Below are 17,494 nucleotides of genomic sequence, written 5' to 3'. Positions count from 1 at the left end.
TTTATTAAATCTAGATGGTGAATAAATGCCTCTTTTTCTATTTCTATATTTATTTGTATATTTAAATTTTTCAAAATGCAGAAGAACATGATTAAAATAAAATACATGCAATTCAGTGAAAACATTGGTTAGTGAGATGGCTTGGTATAAAATAAATGTAAAAATACTTATTAGGAAAATGTATACCTACAAGCATGGAATGATAAATTATACTACTATAAGTGAAGACAGTGTTACACAATGATCATTATTTGCTAGTGACTTATATGATCATTTCCATCTCAAAATGATGATCGACTTTACATCTTATTAAAAGGTCATTTGGAAGATTAAACCGGTAAAATGTTAAAATTTAAAATAAACATTCTGGGAATTAACAGGATAAATTAGCCTCACCAATTTCTAAAACATATTACCAAGTTGTGGTTTAATTACCACAATAATGAAAACTCTGGACATTCATTAAAAATTCCTCTCAAATATCTCTATTATGTAGAATTATGAAACACACAAAAAGAAAAAGAACACACAAAGCAATGGGGAATAAAATATTACATAATAAATGTCTTTGGGAAAATTTAGTAGCCATCTAGAAAAGAGTTTTCTGAGATCTTCCCCATCCTACTATGTACCCAGATGTTCTCAACCCCTAATTAAAGACTAATTAAATCAACCCCAGAACACTTAGAAGAATTAAATGGGAATCTTTCAAGTGATTACAATTTGCAATCTGAGAACTACACCCTTAGATGTTTGCAACCCCCCTCATTTGCATCATGAATAGGTTTCAGAGGTGCTGAGATCCTGACCCTCAACACTGGCAGCTGGGGAGGTAGACAGCCGGCAAGGTATGGGAAGTCAAAAGCCCCTTAGGGAGGCCACAGGAGGAGCTAGAATAGGCACATTCAAGCACAGCAGGTGGCAGTATTAATAAAACCTTGATTGGGGTTTTAAGATTGATAAGATCTCTGACCCAGTACATCTACTTCAGAAATTGTATTTCAAGGAAATACTGTAAAATACAGAAAAACTTTTTATATAAAGATACTCATTTCAACACTATGTATACACTAATAGTAAAAAGTGGAAAACAACCTAAGTGAAAGACAAAGTAAATTATGACAAATTCAAAGGATAGAATTTTATGAAGTCTTTTAAATGCTGATGAGCTTTCAATAACATGTAAAATATTAGCATATTAGAAGGAATCCATAAAATTCCATATAAAGTATTATAATTATATACATTGCAATCTATACAAACACACAGGTAGGTATATACACTCTATATACTCTCAAAATATATATGCAATCTAAATAATTTTTAACATGTATATAATGAATAGAATTTACAACATAATTATTTATGGTAAAAAAAAAAAAAAGCAGAAAATAAGATTGAAAACCACACTAGTTGGGGGCCTGGTCTCTCTTAGCCTTTGCACACTCCCCTAGGTCCTTCTCAACTGTTATATTTCACCAAACATGATTCTATTCAGGAAACCTTCCTGGACTCAGACCCTTTCAGGTCGTCCAGCTCTGTGCTCTTATCATATTACACATTTTCTCCCTTCCAACTTATGAAAACAGCAGCTATCTTGCTCCCATCATAAAATTAACTGAGAACAATAACTAAAATATATACAATCTACACATTCCTGTGAGCACTGTAAATTCCATTTCTAGATCAAATTGGACCACTGAAAATCTACGTACACATACTACAACAATTTAATATCAGGCAAAATCCAATTTGCCAAGATACATTTTAGTAACATGTACTTAGCTCTCACTGAAATCTTTTGTGGATGATATTTTCACTGCATTTCTTGCAAAAGATAAAAACGTAGATATGGTATGTTGCATGTATTTAAAATGTGACATGACCAATTTCTCAGAGAGTTCAGCGTAGAGAAAGCTTCAGTTCCCTATAGGGATTGATGGGCTTCTCCTTTTGTGATAATGGGATGTGTATAACGTTCTCCTTTCAGCAACAGATGCCAAGAAGCTCAGAATTAAATTTGAACATCCGTTGATAAATATACTGACTCTTATGAATGACAAAATTGATGCTTCTTTTCTTGAGCCCAAGCTTTCTACTTTAATTACATTTTATTTTATTATTTCACTGTTGTTTATTCTATTTCATTTCCAATCACTCCAATTTATTTTCCAAGTCATGTGTCTTAATGTATATGTATTTCACTGTGAGCTAGTTGAAACTGGTTCAGGAACACCTTATGAAGAAATACACAAACATGTTTGAGGTAATCATTTTTCTTCACAAAGTATGTAACTTTAAAAAGAGCAATAAAAGCCACTATTGAGAATGGAAAGGAAACTCACAGAGTGGGTAACTGTAGTTGCAATACATACAATACTAGACAAGTGCCTCATATCATTTAGAATATAGATGGAAAAAAGTACTACAAATAAATAAACCAAATCAAGCCAAGAGAAAAACAGTCAAAAGTCTTAAAAAGACACTTCAATAAAAAGCATATCCAAATGGACAGTAAATATATGAAGAAGTTGTTAACTTCATTAGTCAGAATAAAATTAATATTCAAATGACAAGGATATAACATTACATACCTACTGGAATACTTAAAATGCAAAATAAAGAAAATATTAATTATTGGTGAGACTGTAGCACAAACAGCACTCTCATATAGCACTGGAAAGAGTTTAAATTTGAAAAATCAATTGGGAAAACAGCTTTAGTTTAGTTACTAAAGCCAAACATGCATGACTTAGGGTCCAGCAATTCCACTCCCAGAAATATGTCCTTGGTCATGCGTAGATACGTTCTCTAAAAATTTTTCTAGCAGTGCTGTTTGTAACAGTTCTAAATTGGAGGTCACACAAATACCCATCGAGAAAGCGATGGATAAATAAATTATGGTATATCCAAGAAAATACTAGACAGGAATAAACATGAAGGATTTATTTACAACTATAGTTGTATGCAATAATGTGGGTGAATCTCACAAAGAGAATGTTGATGAAAGAAACTGGACAGAAAACAATTACATACTTCATGATTCCATGTATAGAAGTACAAAAACAGGTGAAACGAGTCTGTTGGCCAAAGTCAGAAGAAGGTTAGCATGTGGGTATGTGGGGTAGTGACTAGAAAGAGACAGATGGGGTTTTTGATGTTGACAATATTTCTGGATCTGGGTGTTGGTTGCATCAGTGTGTTTGGTTTGATATTCACCAAGTGATTCACTTACAATATGTGAGAGAACTGTTGTAAGAAAAACCTAGAAATCTAGGTTCCAGTCCTTGCTCTACCCTTTAATAAGTATCTCTAAACAACCACAAAATATTAAATTGTTTGAGATTTATACATTAAGTGGAAAAACACAGTCTACCCTGCCTTTTCATAACATTGGTTGGAAAAGCCAAATGGAATGAAGATGACTAGCCCTATTATATTTGAAAGAATAAATATATGACATTAAGTAACCAATTATTAATAAAGTTACTTGAAATAATAAAAACATAGCACTGATATATTATTTAAATTGGTTAGGAATTCCTAAATTTGATAGGAAGATATTTGATATAATTTAGTTTAAGTATATAAAGGGTTATGTAACAATTCTCTGGCCATTTAGGGAAAATAAGTCAAAATTTATACCTTCCAAAATCAAAATGATTTAAGGTAAAGCAAACTTTCAAAATGAAAAATTAAAAGTAAAACAGAATCAAGGAAAAAAAAGACTAAATTTTTTCTCATCATCTTAGACAGGAAAAAGCTTTTCTAAGCCAAACCACTTTAACTTTTTTCAATGAACATGTGTAACTTTTATGATACTGCATAAAACAGCTGCAAATTATTCTCATTTCTAGATTTAATATCTATATAACATCATTGGCATTTTCTCTGAAGCCACTAATTTGAAGATGATTGTCTATTTATAGTATAAAATATAGTCTTTCATTAATTCAACTGATCAAAATAAGATAAATGGCAGCTACTATGTGCCATAAATTTTTCTTGAGGTGAGGATGCAGCAATGGGTGAAATAAACAAACTTCCTGCCCTTCTGGGGCTTACTCTCTGGTAGAAGAAAAACACAGGCTCAATTAAATTAATATTAGAGGGAAAAATATAAAACAGGGAAGGGAGATAGGAGTGCTGGAGCAGGGATGGAAGGGATTGTTAAGGGTCTAAGTTTAAAATAGTGGTCAGGAAGGGGCTCACTAAATAGCTAATTTTTAAACAGAAATTTGAAGCATCAAGAGATGAGGACACACAGGGTAAAATGCATTTCAGGCAGAGGAAACAGGAAGGGCAAAGGCATGGCACTAAATGAGTTCGGGAGGCAGGGCCAACAGATTTGCATAAAGCAGCAAGGGTGGGCAGATCACACAGGGCCTTCCCAGTAGAGGAACCTTAGCTTTTACTCTGAGTGAGGCAGGGAGCCACCTGAGGGGTTGAGGTGACGAATACCATGATTAGGCCTTCTCAAGTTTTAAAGGCTCCACAATTAGAGAGGATGGCTTAAAAAAATTCAAAATAGAGACAAATAACAATTATAACAAGAAAGTAGGAGAATATGAGATAAGAAGAAAGGGTAGAACTGCTTTCCTTCATTCATCAAATATTTATTGAATACACTGTTAGGTTCTGGTTAAGATTAAAAAATGACTTAGATGTGGATACTGCCCTCACAGAGAATTTACATAAGGAGATAAAACATGAGCAGAAATGACCATAATACAAAGTAGAACACAATGAATAAAGGATAACTTTCTATGTGGGTGACAGGAAGGGAGAATTAAAGAAGTCTTCTTAAAGCAGTTGGCATTTTGCTGGCCACAAAAATATAAGCTTCTTGACAGCATGTGTTCTGTCTTTTGCTGACTGCTAAATTCCTAGCATTTAAAACAGTGCTTTGCACATAGTCTGTGATTAACAGATATGTGTTACCTGATGATGGAATGAATTTGTATATGCAGATGTGTACGGAAAAGGATGTTCGAGCAAAGGGAACAACATAAACAGAAACACAAAAATAAAGAATATGAGTTTATTTCCTGGGTTTAGATTGACTGAAGCAAATGAGAACGGTGGGAGATGAAATTTTAAAACACAGAATGGGATTAGATCACAGAAGACCTTGCTGGCCCTGGGGAAGTATCTTGACTTTTTTTCTGTAAGAATTGGGAAGCTCCAAAAGCTCTGAATAGTGATAGGAGCAGAACATTGTACCGGAAAGATTAGTGTAATTGTACTGATAATTGATTGAGGGAGTCGACCAATTGATAGGTGAATGATATTGTACAAACCTAGACAAAAGGTGATGAGGGCCCCCATTAGTTCATCGCCACTTGATCCCTTCATCATTAGTACTTCTCTACCAGAGACATCTGTTTATTTGTATTGTAATTATTTTACTTGTCTCTCTCCTTTTCTTCACTAATAATGTAGCACATTTAGCACTGGAGCTAGACACTTCTAATTATCCCCCAATTTTCCTTGGCTACAGTAATAAAACATTGCGAGTTTGAGCTGGACACAGAGCTACCAGTTAAAGAATACATGTCCCAGCCTTTCTTGCAACTAGCTGTGGCCATAAGACTGGGTTTTGGCAATGGATTTGAGCAGGAGTGAGGATTGCTGTTTCTGAGACATGCCCTCATAATGAAGATGTTTGCTCTTCATTTCTTCCTGCCTCATTCTTGCAGATTGCTCCATACCCATTTTTCTTTCCTCCACCTGAAGTAGGTGTTGGAGATGATGCTCTTTTGGAACGACATAGCTTCCTTCATCCTTTTCCTGAGGAGACAGGTACGTGGGCTTGGGAGTTGCTTCATGGGTCAAGCTTTCATAGGCTTTTGCAAAAAGGGAAAATGTAGGTGTATTTATTACTAGGTTCTGGCCAGTTGGATGAGAATGAAAGTGGGGTGCTGTGTCTGGGTCATGCACATAATGGGAAGCTCTCTGCTTCCACTTTCCTCCTTCTTGAGGGCAGGTATTTGACCCTGGTGGTCTCGAGCTCACCTTGTCTCAGGTGTCATTTCATAGGATGCAAAGAACAAACACGCTCCTATGCCCCTGCACCTGCCTCACGGGGAAATGCTGCCCAACCTCCTGGGATTGCCTACAAACTTGAACTTCTATTATGAGAGAAACAACTTCCATCTTAATTAAGCTATTGTTATTTGGTCTGTGTTACAGCAGCCAAATTAATATTTTAATATATAATTTATAAATATTGATGATTACCACTACGTGTTAAATGAGCACATGACTGGTAAATATAAAACACACTATACATGTAAAGTATAGGTTGAACTACCCCTTATCTGAAATGCCTGGGACCAGAAGTCTTTGGATTTTTGTTTTTTGTTCAAATTTGGAATACAGTCGTCCCTCAGTCTCCACGAGGAATTGCTTCCAGGACCTCCTACAGATACCAAAATCTGCAGATGCTCAAGTCACTGATATAACATGGCATAGTATTTGTATATAACCTACACATTTCTACCCATATACTTTAAATCATGTCTATATTACTTATAATATCTAAAACAATATAAACGCTCTGTAAATAGCTACTATGCTCCATTGTTTAGGGAATAACGACAAAAAAAAAAAAAAGCCTGTACATGTTCAATACAGATAAAATTTTTATCCCAAACATTTCAATCCAAGGTTAGTTGAATCCATGGAGGCAGAATCTGTACAAAGAGCTGACTATATCTGTATTATATACTAATGGTCATGCCAGTTCTGAAAATCTGAAATCCAAAATGCTCAAAAGAGAGTTTTCTTTGAGTGTAATGTCAGCACTCAAAAAGTTTTGTATTTTGGACCATTTCAGGTTTCAGACTTTTGGAATAGGAATACTCAACCTTTAATATTAAAAAAATTATTTATTACATTCCCCTAAACTTTGAGCATAAAGTATCTACAGTCTTTTGAGAAGGAAAGTGGTAATAGAAAGCTCAGGCTGAACTCAACTTCTCTGTCACCATAACCCTGGGTCAATTTTCTAACTTGCTTCATGATAAGCTTGTTCAGCACAGAAAGTATCTGACAAGATGAAGACAACAAAATACTGGGTTACTAGTTTCCGGTCATGGTCTCTATCACACCCCAAACAAGACCTTTGAAAGGAAAATGAACTATGAAATCTTCAAGTTGTGTATCTCTTATAGCTCTTTATAGGCAAGCACTATAAAAATGTGAATTCGAATATTATTTGATTGCAGGGCTTTTGTGATGCTTGTTTTCTTATAGAATGCAACAAAAATTTCACAGAAACAAAGCCTACTTTCTATTGAAGAACAATATTTGACATTGAGATTTTAAAAATTTTGCCATTTATATTTATCATTTTTTTCAATAATTTTACACTCTCATATCCAGATTGTTTAAATAAGCATTTCTGCTTGCACAGCCCATTTGATGAAACATATTTATGATCAAGTTTATGTACTTGTATCACTATCGCACTCAAAAAAATATCAGGAGTCTCTGTATAACTCCTTACGATATATACAGTTCTTCATGTTTCAGGTGGAAGAGCATTGGAATGGTGACTTATCTAACTGGAAAAGTGGTTTGGAGGGTGTTGGCTCTTGGAGCATAAGGTTGCAATTAAGAAAAGCTGGAAATTGGCATACATATCCTGAATCAAAATACACCTTCAGAAAGAGATGAGGATATTTTCACCTTACAATGCTGAGAAGTCTATACTGCTAAAGATAAAAATGGTGAAATGTAAATATTGGTTATGAAATTGAAAATTTTTATTTCCTGTACCACTGAAGTTATTTTGTATAAACAGTATTGTCTAGCTTTCTTTTATGAAGTTTTGAATGTTGTTATTTTGGTTTTCCTCGGAGTACTAAGGGCAGGGACTTTGCTTTGCTGATCCCAAATCCCCAGAACTGTGTTTAACAAGCACTGGGTATTAAAAAAAAAAAAAAAAAAGAGAGAGAGAGAGTTGTTGACTGAATAAACAGATGAATGGATAAATAATGTTTGCATTTAAGAATTATTATTTCCAATGGCAAGAGAGGTATTGCTAGTACAAGATTTTCCTTTAGAATATAAAAAGAGAAGATAATGGATCTTAAATAAGTTGTTTATAAAGAAGCCTGCTTCATAATCAATTTTTTTTAAGTCATGTAGGCATACTTACTACATTTGGCAATACAGAAACATCAGATTTTGCAGAACTCTCTCTTTAGGTGTAAGATTATATTAAATAATTAATGTAATACAAGAATTATGAATACAGGTCTAGGAAAAAACAGAAAAGAACCCCAACCAGTAAAAAAAAAAATTGCGATATTAAAGTATAACATTAAAAAACACCAAAATTGTAAATATTGTGTAGAAGAAAAACTAAATGATTAACCTGAATGGTTATGGTATTGATGATAAATGCATCATCTTGACTCCTAGGAGAACCAATTTATGTGAAATTCCATGAAAAAGAATTAGTTACAACAAGCAGAATTTTAGTCTATTTCCAAGAATTTTAACTACTGTAAATCACCTGACACATTTCTCAATAATTAGGATATCATTTTGCATAGCCACATGGGAACCTGGCCTAGAGGTCTATAGGTAATCTGTTTCATTCATGTATTTTAAGTATGTCGTTTAGGAATAAGTTATCAGGTTTGCAACCTATAAGCAAAGGAAATAATGTGACACTGGAAAACAACACTATTCATTTAACATAATGAATTGCCATGTAATAACTCAGATCTTCCCAGGGTATAAATTACACAAATTTGAAAGCTGCATTTATTATTTAATGCCTCATTCCCAGACAGGTGCTTACTCAGTAGCAAAATCTGCCTTAGCATACCAAGTGTAAAGCTATTTAACAAATAGGAAGGTTTAAAAAATATATACTATCATGCAGACAGCTAAAATATTTGTATATATTTTTGATCTTTTTTCTCTAATGATACTTAGAATATTTTATTTTTAATACTACAAATAATAGAGATGAAATATGAATTGTATTAGTAGCAGAGATATATGAGCTAAAGCTTGTATTGTTTAAAGCACATCATCTTAAAAGGCCTGTCAGGAAACAGTGTTCATATTAAGTTGGCTTTCAGTACTCTAACAAGATGACATCATTTTGTAAGAGACAAGTGTTGTTAGAGTAAATGCTAGGATATTCTAAAATTTCCTAGGTTGAAGAGAAGAAATTTCTCAATATAGATTATTTAATGAGTTTATGTTCCCAGTAGTATATCAGCTCATGTTAAATTTTGCAAGAGTTTATGATTTCTAAGAACTCACCTTCTATAAGGCCCTTTGCTGAGTGGGGCTAGTTAGGAATTAGTAAGTAAAGGGGATATTTTTTCCTCGTGTAAATAGCTTAAGAGTAATTTTGGGCGGTCCAGAAACCATGAGTTATCAGGAAGGTGCTTATAAATGGGCAAAGCATATCACTTGCCCAAGATTCTAACAACCTAGCCTGCCCCCCACACACTGTGGGGCACCATCTGCTACTTTTCAAGTAATTGCCATTTTTGGCAAAGACCACCCAGGACATGGGCTCAGAGTCCATCCTAGGGCTGGCCAACCTCTGTAAATCTCGTGTCCCCTGATTCGGAGCGAGTGCATTTAATTCAGGAAGATCACTTACGACTGAGTTTTTCATCATGGCTTTGACTGTGAAGCCCTCAGAAACCAGGGAGTGAGGCTGGTGCACCGGGAGCGGCTGTTGTGCCAGCAGCTTGGTCCTCTTCGGCATCTTGTCTGGGCATTTGTTTAAGCCCAGGGTCTCTTTTTCTGCCACCATCTTCCTAGAAAATGTCTTGTTCTCATAAAAAGTGTAGTAAAAGAATCAGTGGGTTTTACGGATGTGAGCAGGAGGTCGGGAAAAAAAATGTCAAAAGGCGCGTTAATGGTAGAAATTCAACCCCTCGTAGTGCCCAAGTTGATCCAGATGTTTGGCAGCTCCTAGGTGAAGGGAGTTTAGGGGAGGGGCGGGGCGGGAAGAGGGCAGGACCGTGGCTAGAGCTGCAACAAGCTTCCAAAGGTAAGCCTCCCGGTTGCTAAGCGACTGGTCAACACTGCGGGCGCATAGCCCCGCCCCCCGGTGACGTACGATTCCTGGGCCTGAAGCCGGAAAGGGCGGCGGTGCGGGGCTGGAGGCAGGAGGCGTGAAGAGAAACTACGCGTTAAAACTACGACTCCCAGCAGGCCCTGGGCCGCGTACCCTCCGCGCGTGCGCATTCCTAGCGCCGGGCACGGGGGCGGGAAGGCCTGGAGGATTTAACCCAGGAGAGCCGCTGGTGGGAGGCGCGGGCTGGCGCCGCTGCGCGCATAGGCCCCTTCCTGGCCCGTAGCCGCCACCTGCCCAGTGACCATGATAGGTACGTGGGTACCTGCCAGGTACAGCCTCTCTGCGCCGCCCCGCGCCCCGCTGTGGCGCCACGCCCCGCCTCGGCCGACCAGGACCCCCGGTGCCAACTGTCAATGACTGGGCCAAAGTGCCCGTGCCGTCCCGGCCCGCGCCGCCGGGCTCCCCAGCTCAGCGACGCGGGTCCGGGGTCCCAGTGTGTGCGTTCGAAGCCCTCGCCCGCCCGCCCCTACTCTGAGCGTTCCCATGAAGACCACCTCGCCGGGGACGCCAGGCGGCCCCGCACCCCCGCTCTCGCTCGCGGTCCCCCGGACCGTGCGGGGTCCCGAAGCTTTCGCCCCGCCGCCGCCCCTCGCCTTCGGGTCCCTGGCCGGTTGTTGTGCGGTTCAGGACCCATCGAGACCCACTCTCTGTGGGGCTCTTTCAGGAAACCCCAGCAAAGCATTAAACTCTAACGGAAGGCACCTGATGAGGGTGGCCGGCTCCACAGAAACTCCTCCAGATGGATCTAAACTTGCTCCCTCGGATGTTTCCTTTTAAACTTCTCGTTGGAGGGCTGAGATGAAAGGAAAATTAAGAGTAAATAGTAGCCAAGATTGCATCTATTGCCTTTTGCAAAATAACCATTTTTTTTTTTTTGTAAAACAGAACGACTGAGGTGCAATTTTGTGAACGAAACTTAGTGGCATCAGAGGTTTTCATGAACACTTGATGTGTAAGATGAGCAAAGGTCCTCTCTTCCAGGGTTGTTGAGCCAAAAGTTACTTTAGGGGCTATCCCTGAAAATTAATGGAAATGCACCATATGTTTAAAAAACAGTGCTATATGGGGTTTCATTATTGTGGAGGTTTCTCCAGGTTATGTATGGAGGGTTTAGTGAGCTTGTTTAGGGCTAATTCCTGAGGAGGGTCCCTTACAAAACACTTTTGATTGCAGTGAGTCCGTTCGAAGTCAGATGTGGTCTGTCCAGAAGAAAGATGAGAGGTGGATTTATAAAATATGTGATCTTTATGCACTGAAAACACTTCTTAGATCTTTTTATTTATGAAGTTATTGTTAAAATGTAAACATTCTGCCCATCAGTGGGAGAATCAAGGCAGCTAACTGGCATTGTCTTTGTCTCTGTGGTAAAATTGTCCAACTTTTCTTCCCTTTCTAGCATGGTCTGACTTTTGGTGAATGACTTGAAAGTTAAATTAGGAAAAAAATTATTTTTTATGAGTCTTCTTGAGCCCTTTAAGTGACATTTACGTAAGATTCACTTGCAAGCACAAGTTTGAACTGAATCAGAAAACCAAGTAGAAGAGATTTTGCAATATCCATGCTGTCAGTAGTCTACAGGAAGAAAATAGCCTATACCTTATTTTGAAGACAGTTAAATACATTTTATTTTAATTTAACTTAATCTAGTGCACAGATAATTTTAAGAGAAACAAATTTATTGTAAAGCTGTATGAAGACAGGCACTTAAGATCTAAGGAACATTACTCAGTTATAGATTATTACCTAATAAGTGATTATATAAATAACTTTATTAGGATGAAATATGTTTGGACAGTTCTGTTTAGTTTTATCTAATTCTTCCAATAAGGAAGAAATATGATCTTTGGAGTTGATTATTAAACCATTATCAATTACTGGTAATGACATGGAGAATATAAGATTGGTTTTTAAAAGTGTTCTTTCACTCCACCCATTGTTTTACATAGTGCAAATGAGTGTACATTATAGCATAAATGATTAAATCCATTCCCGCTTTCCCTAGGAAATGTGCCTTACATATAAGATTGTGGACAATGTGCAATAAATTATTCAACTAGTTGCATTGCGTCATTCTGAAATTAGACACGTGTCTTTTTTTTTTTTTTCTTTTTTTTTTTTTGTCTTTTTGAGACAGGTTCTGGCTCTGTCACCCAGGCTGGAGTGCAGTGGCACCATCACAGCTCACTGCAGCCTCCAGCTCCTGGGCTCAAGTGATGCTCCCATCTCAGCCTCCTGAGTAGCTGTGACTACAGTTGTGTGCCACCATGCCTGCCAATTTTTTTTTTTAAGTTTTTGTAGAGATGGAGTTTCATCATGTTGCGCAGGCCGGTCTCAAACTCCTGAGCTCAAGCAGTCCTCCTGCGTTAGCCTCTGAAAGTGCTGGGATTACAGGCGTGAGCCACCACGCCCAGTCTCGTTAGCCACATTTCAGTAAACATCTGAATGGCCAGTTTGGGATTTGGGTGTGGTGAACAGTGCTAAAGGTAGGTGAAAGTGAAAACCATTAAAAGGAAGCCTTGGAGTGATGGGTTTTGTGTTTTTGTGACAAAAATTCAGAGCCAGGAAAGACATTATAGACTTTATCCAGTGATCAGTAAATGTAAATAGTATGTATCTGGGATTTTCTGTTAAAGGTAAGAGTGCCTCTCAAAGCTTGCTCCTTTAGGCCTGTGCTTTCTCTAACTGTTACACTCACCTTGTTGCGGGATTCGGGAGGATAAGAGAGACCTCAGGTTGAAACAGGAGAATCTTTATTGAGTATACTCAGGCCCAGCTGACTCACGTCCAAAAGACTGGGCCCAGAATAAAGACAGTACTTGACTTTTATACACACTTCACAAACGGAGGTGGGCTAGCTTGAAGCAAGCTTACAATGGCGTGAAAGCAGGGACACAGAGGCAGGACAAAGACAGGATTGCAGATGACTATTGCCAAGCAACCCAGATGTTCGTTATCTAGGTTTGCCTGGGCACAGGCTTATCCTATAACTTTCACTGTGGTGCCCAGGCAGCTGTAGTTCAGGCCTACTCAGGCTTCTCATGACCTTCGTTGTACTTCTTAGATAAAACAGAATACTTGAAATCACTCACTAGTTACAGAGAACAAGAGTCTATAAACTCATTCTATAAAACAAAGGAAAATTTGTTTTTCTTCTTCCTGTGTTGAGGGAGTGCTGGGAGAGTCTCCAGAGCGCATTAGATAATATTATCAAGACTTTTCCTGGGTCTGGGCTGTGCCTGTTGCTGCTTCTGGGACAAGTTAGCCTAAAACAGGAAAACTTATTTCTCTTTCTTTTTAATTTTATTGTTCTTTAATTTCCTGCCTCAAGCTTGCGAATAATGTTCTGCCACTTTATTTAAATCCTGGCTTACTTTAAGGAGAAGCGTAAAGATGGGTTTCCTGGTAGAATAGGAGTAAACAGGACTGACTGTGACCTCACTGCTAATGAAATGTACCTTCCTTTTACTTTCTCAAAACCGAAGATTCCCTTATTGGCATGAGGACTGTTTCAAAAGTACTTACATTTCCCACCTGGATTGTGATTGATAGGTTGAATGCCCTGACCCAGGCAGCTGCAGAAACATAATTTACTTGGAGTTGGTTAAAAATTGTGCCTTTGTGGAAAGTGTGAAGAAGGACTTCAAGATGATATAAAGCAGAATAGAAAAGCTTAAAATAATTCAACTTAGAAAAATGTAATTTTTGGTACCTCTATTAAAAATATATTTTGACTTTTAAAAAAATGAGCAATTCTTTGTGTTTAAAATGGAATGTTAGTGTTGATATTTGTGGTATGTTCTAAATGTTCTGTAGAACTGGATTTAGGTATTTGAGTCACAGCAGATATTAGAGTGCATGGTTATATATACAACAATGTTGTCAGTATTGAAATACACATTCAGTATCTTAGACTTCTAAGAAGATTTTTGATTGACAAAAACCATTCATTGGAACATAGTCTCTTCTATACCTTGTATCACTTAGCATCTCTTTGAGAATTTACATATCTGCATGTCCAGATCCACTCCACGGCGATTCTTGCCTAGTCTTTTATAGGATACACTAATTATGAAAATTTTACCAATAAATAAGCACTCATTAGGTTTACAGAAAACTGTTATCAGAAATGTTTGTGGCCATATCTTTTTACTTGCACATGTAAGCATAGATGTAAAATAAAAATCATCTGACAATTTGAGTTAAACAGTTTATAGATTTTACATTTTCTTAGGTATTTCAAAATTTTTCTAGAATAAGTTGCCCTATTTTACATGGTAGTAAAGAGCTGCCCTGCCCCTCTGGGCTGAAAATTACCAAAAGACGTCCTTCCCGAGACTGACTCAGCTTTCACTAGCAGAACGCCTCCTGGATCTCCGGTCCCCCACCTCTCTCTCACCCTAGGTGTAGTGTCTTTCAGTGTACAAGCTGCACAACTGTCTTTGGTGGCCCTGCCCTCCCTTTCAGTGTGTGTAAGAGTGCCCATTTCCTCCCATGTGCCATCAAAGATTTTTTTATTTTTGTCCTTTTGGCAGATGAAAAACAGTATCTTTTAACTTTTCAAATTAAGTTAGAAGAAAACTTCGCATTCTCATCTTATAATGTGTTAGTTTTGCAAAAGCAGATCCAGTGATTCTAGCACCTGCTGTGTACCCTTGACTGCTCTAGGTGCCAGGGAAACGAGGGAACACAACAGAAAAAGTCCCTTGCCATCAGGAATGTACATTCCGACTTCACCATTTGCCTACACATCTGCATATTTGTTTTCAAGCTTGTGTGCAGTGAATTTTAAAGTCTCAATTTATATTTCTAGTTGAATATACTGTGTACTACTGTTTGCCCTGCCATTTTGATAAGTTGATGAAAACCAGCTCTATGCCAAAGTACCCCAAAGCTTCTGTTTATGGTGAGGTAAAATTGTGTCAAAAATAGGCTCTACTAAAGTTTTGCATAGAAGATTTTATGTAATTATATAATAGTTCTTCCTTGGGTCCAAAGGCGCTAAAGTGACCCTTTGCCCTTTACAATTTTGGCCCTATTTCTGAGGATGTTTTTGAAGTCTGCATTTTTTGAAACCTCATAGTTTCATTGCCTGAAAATGATACAATGAAAGTACTTTGTAATAAGATATGTAAATCCATTCCTACCTCCAAAGCTTCTTTGAAAAATGCAAAAAAAAGAGTTCTTACTTCGAAATGCTTCATATTCATGAAAGCAGTTTTAATGCAAAATACTTTATTCTGTTAGCTTTTAGTTCTTTGATCAATGAAAATTGTTCTTACCTGCTGTTTCTGCAGCCTTTAATTGTAGCCCAGTGCTTATTCAATGTTTCTGTTTTAATTTGCATTTAATGAGCTCATTTTAAATGTTTCTTCGTAGTAATCTGAATGGTTTCTCTCCCTCAATTTTGTAATATTAAAGAGACTCATGTGACAGTTGGCTGATTTATGTTGCAGCTCACCTCCCTGGCTTATTTACTTCATCCTGTAGGATAGAATCTTGGTTAAAAGGAATTACAGTAATAGGATTCTATTCCCCCAGTAATTTCCTAATTACCTAGGACTCTTAACAGGTTAACTCAAATGTCTGTTTTTCACCAAATAGAAACCTTTTTTCCTTGAATGAATAGGTATTTATGATTATTATTTCAGTGTCATTTCTTTATTATACCATATGTATTAGGTGGCGCTGGGTAGGGGTGGGTACACATAGGTTGTATATGTCTATATATTGCCTGTGGGGAAGGTACATAGAAATGACGATTTCTTCCCAATGAGTTTGTGGCCTAGTTGGGCTGATTAGGCTTATATTGGTGGTATAGATTCCACCTTCACCAGTACAGAAGAAGAGTAATTAGAAAGATGTATGTACATATCAGCACATACATACATGCCTGCAACACGTGATTTTTCATGTTTCTTTTGCTCATGTGATTCTCGTTGATCTGAATGCCCTTTCTTTCTGTTGTACATCTGAAAACTACTGTTCATCATTCAAGATCCAATTCCAATGGCACCAACTTTATATGAAATTTTCCATGTCACCTCTCACCCTTTTTTCAGTGTGAGGCAATTAGCACCTCCTTTAGAGTCAGCCAACATTTTAGTAACTACCCTTCATCAAGTCCTTGTTCATAGTCTAGAAGGGGTACAGAAAAGTAAAGATTTACAAACCTGAAAGGTGGGTATCATGATACAGGTTTATACAAGGAAGTACTAGAAAACTCAGCCTATAGAGCTTGGAAGATCCAACTGTTTCCCAGTGGAGCCATTCCAGTTGTACTGCAGGACAAGTAGGAGTTAACTAGGTGAAGGCGGCCTTCTAGAGAGGAATGGACGGGAGAGAAGAGAATAGAATGAAAGGTATCTGGTGAGGTTGCAGGCACACCAGATAAGCTTTGTCAAGGAGGTGGGTTTAAAGTTGGTGATAGGGAGGAGTCACTGAACCATTATCTACAAAAGAGCATTATGAACAGGTTGTATTTTAGAAAGATGTCTGTGGAAGTAATAGAAAGTTATGGAATAGAACATTGTAGAAAATAGTTACACTAGTGCCAGCAAGTCCGGATAAAGTGTTAATAGAGGACTTCTCATGACCTTCGTTGTACTTCTTAGATAAAACAGAATACTTGAAATCACTAGTTACGGAGAACAAGCGTCTATAAACTCATTCCATAAAACAAAGGAAAGAAGTCCAGATAAAGTGTTAATAGAGGACAGTCTTCGACTGAGAATGGCAGGGTAATTGTGCGGTAGGAGATGGCTTTTTTCAGGGTGGTGACATTGATTTGATATGTCATTACATCATCTCTGATTAAGGGCCATATTTCTTTTTAAAAAGTTCTTATTTTTGTAGAATAGATTAATGTCTCTCATTGACAGGTGTTTTATTTCATGTTAATAAAGCTTTAAGTGTATTTGTATTCCAAAAATAGTGTGTATCTCCTTTTATATGTGGAACATGATGCTTAGGGTTCTATTTATAGTTTCTTCTCTGTGTGGAGAGAACAATGTTATCAGAGCTGTGGTTACTGTGTCACCCAGAATAGTGCAGAGTAGAGTTTCTTCCTCTTAGATATCTGCATGACTCATATACCTAGGCACATATTAAGACCATCTGTGGACAGATATGTGTATTTTTAAGAGTATTGATGGGTTCTTGATGATTTTCTCCAATTTACTTTTACTGTAAGACCTGAACAGAGACCCCCATAAAGTTTCACATGAGAGCCCTTAACTTTGGAGGAGAGAATGTTCAATAGTTAGCAGCCTCACCCATTTTGCACATCTCCACTCCTACCCTCATCAAATGAGGGGGAAAATTAGTGATTAGGGAGCTAATATTGGTGTCCTGATTGAGACATTTTTATTATTTGTT

At 37.5% G+C, this 17,494-nt stretch overlaps 2 protein-coding genes across 6 annotated transcripts in view; one reads left to right on the top strand and one right to left on the bottom strand.

Annotated features, from left to right (window-relative positions):
• The window catches only part of PACRG (parkin coregulated), a 590,797-nt gene extending 580,261 nt beyond the window's left edge, over positions 1–10,536 (bottom strand). For 2 of the 5 annotated variants that reach the window (XM_054490454.2, XM_054490455.2), the window contains exon 1: positions 9,638–10,424. In XM_054490454.2, coding sequence (XP_054346429.2) covers positions 9,638–9,793 — 156 coding nt within the window. In that variant the 5' untranslated portion in view covers positions 9,794–10,424. Of the gene's footprint in view, positions 1–9,637 lie in introns of all 5 variants that reach the window. The other 3 variants (XR_008503040.2, XM_054490453.2, XM_054490457.2) reach the window with 3 other exon arrangements.
• The window catches only part of PRKN (parkin RBR E3 ubiquitin protein ligase), a 1,377,993-nt gene continuing 1,370,746 nt past the window's right edge, over positions 10,248–17,494 (top strand). Inside the window, exon 1 of the mRNA XM_054490449.2 lies at positions 10,248–10,370. Within this exon, the coding sequence (XP_054346424.1) occupies positions 10,364–10,370 (7 nt within the window). The 5' untranslated portion in view covers positions 10,248–10,363. The remainder of the gene's footprint in view (positions 10,371–17,494) is intronic.

The sequence above is a fragment of the Pongo pygmaeus genome, chromosome 5, assembly GCF_028885625.2.
Source record: "Pongo pygmaeus isolate AG05252 chromosome 5, NHGRI_mPonPyg2-v2.0_pri, whole genome shotgun sequence".
Classification (NCBI taxonomy): Eukaryota; Metazoa; Chordata; class Mammalia; order Primates; family Hominidae; genus Pongo; species Pongo pygmaeus.
Note: the sequence above shows the minus strand (reverse complement) of the source record. Positions and strands in the feature narration are given on the sequence as shown.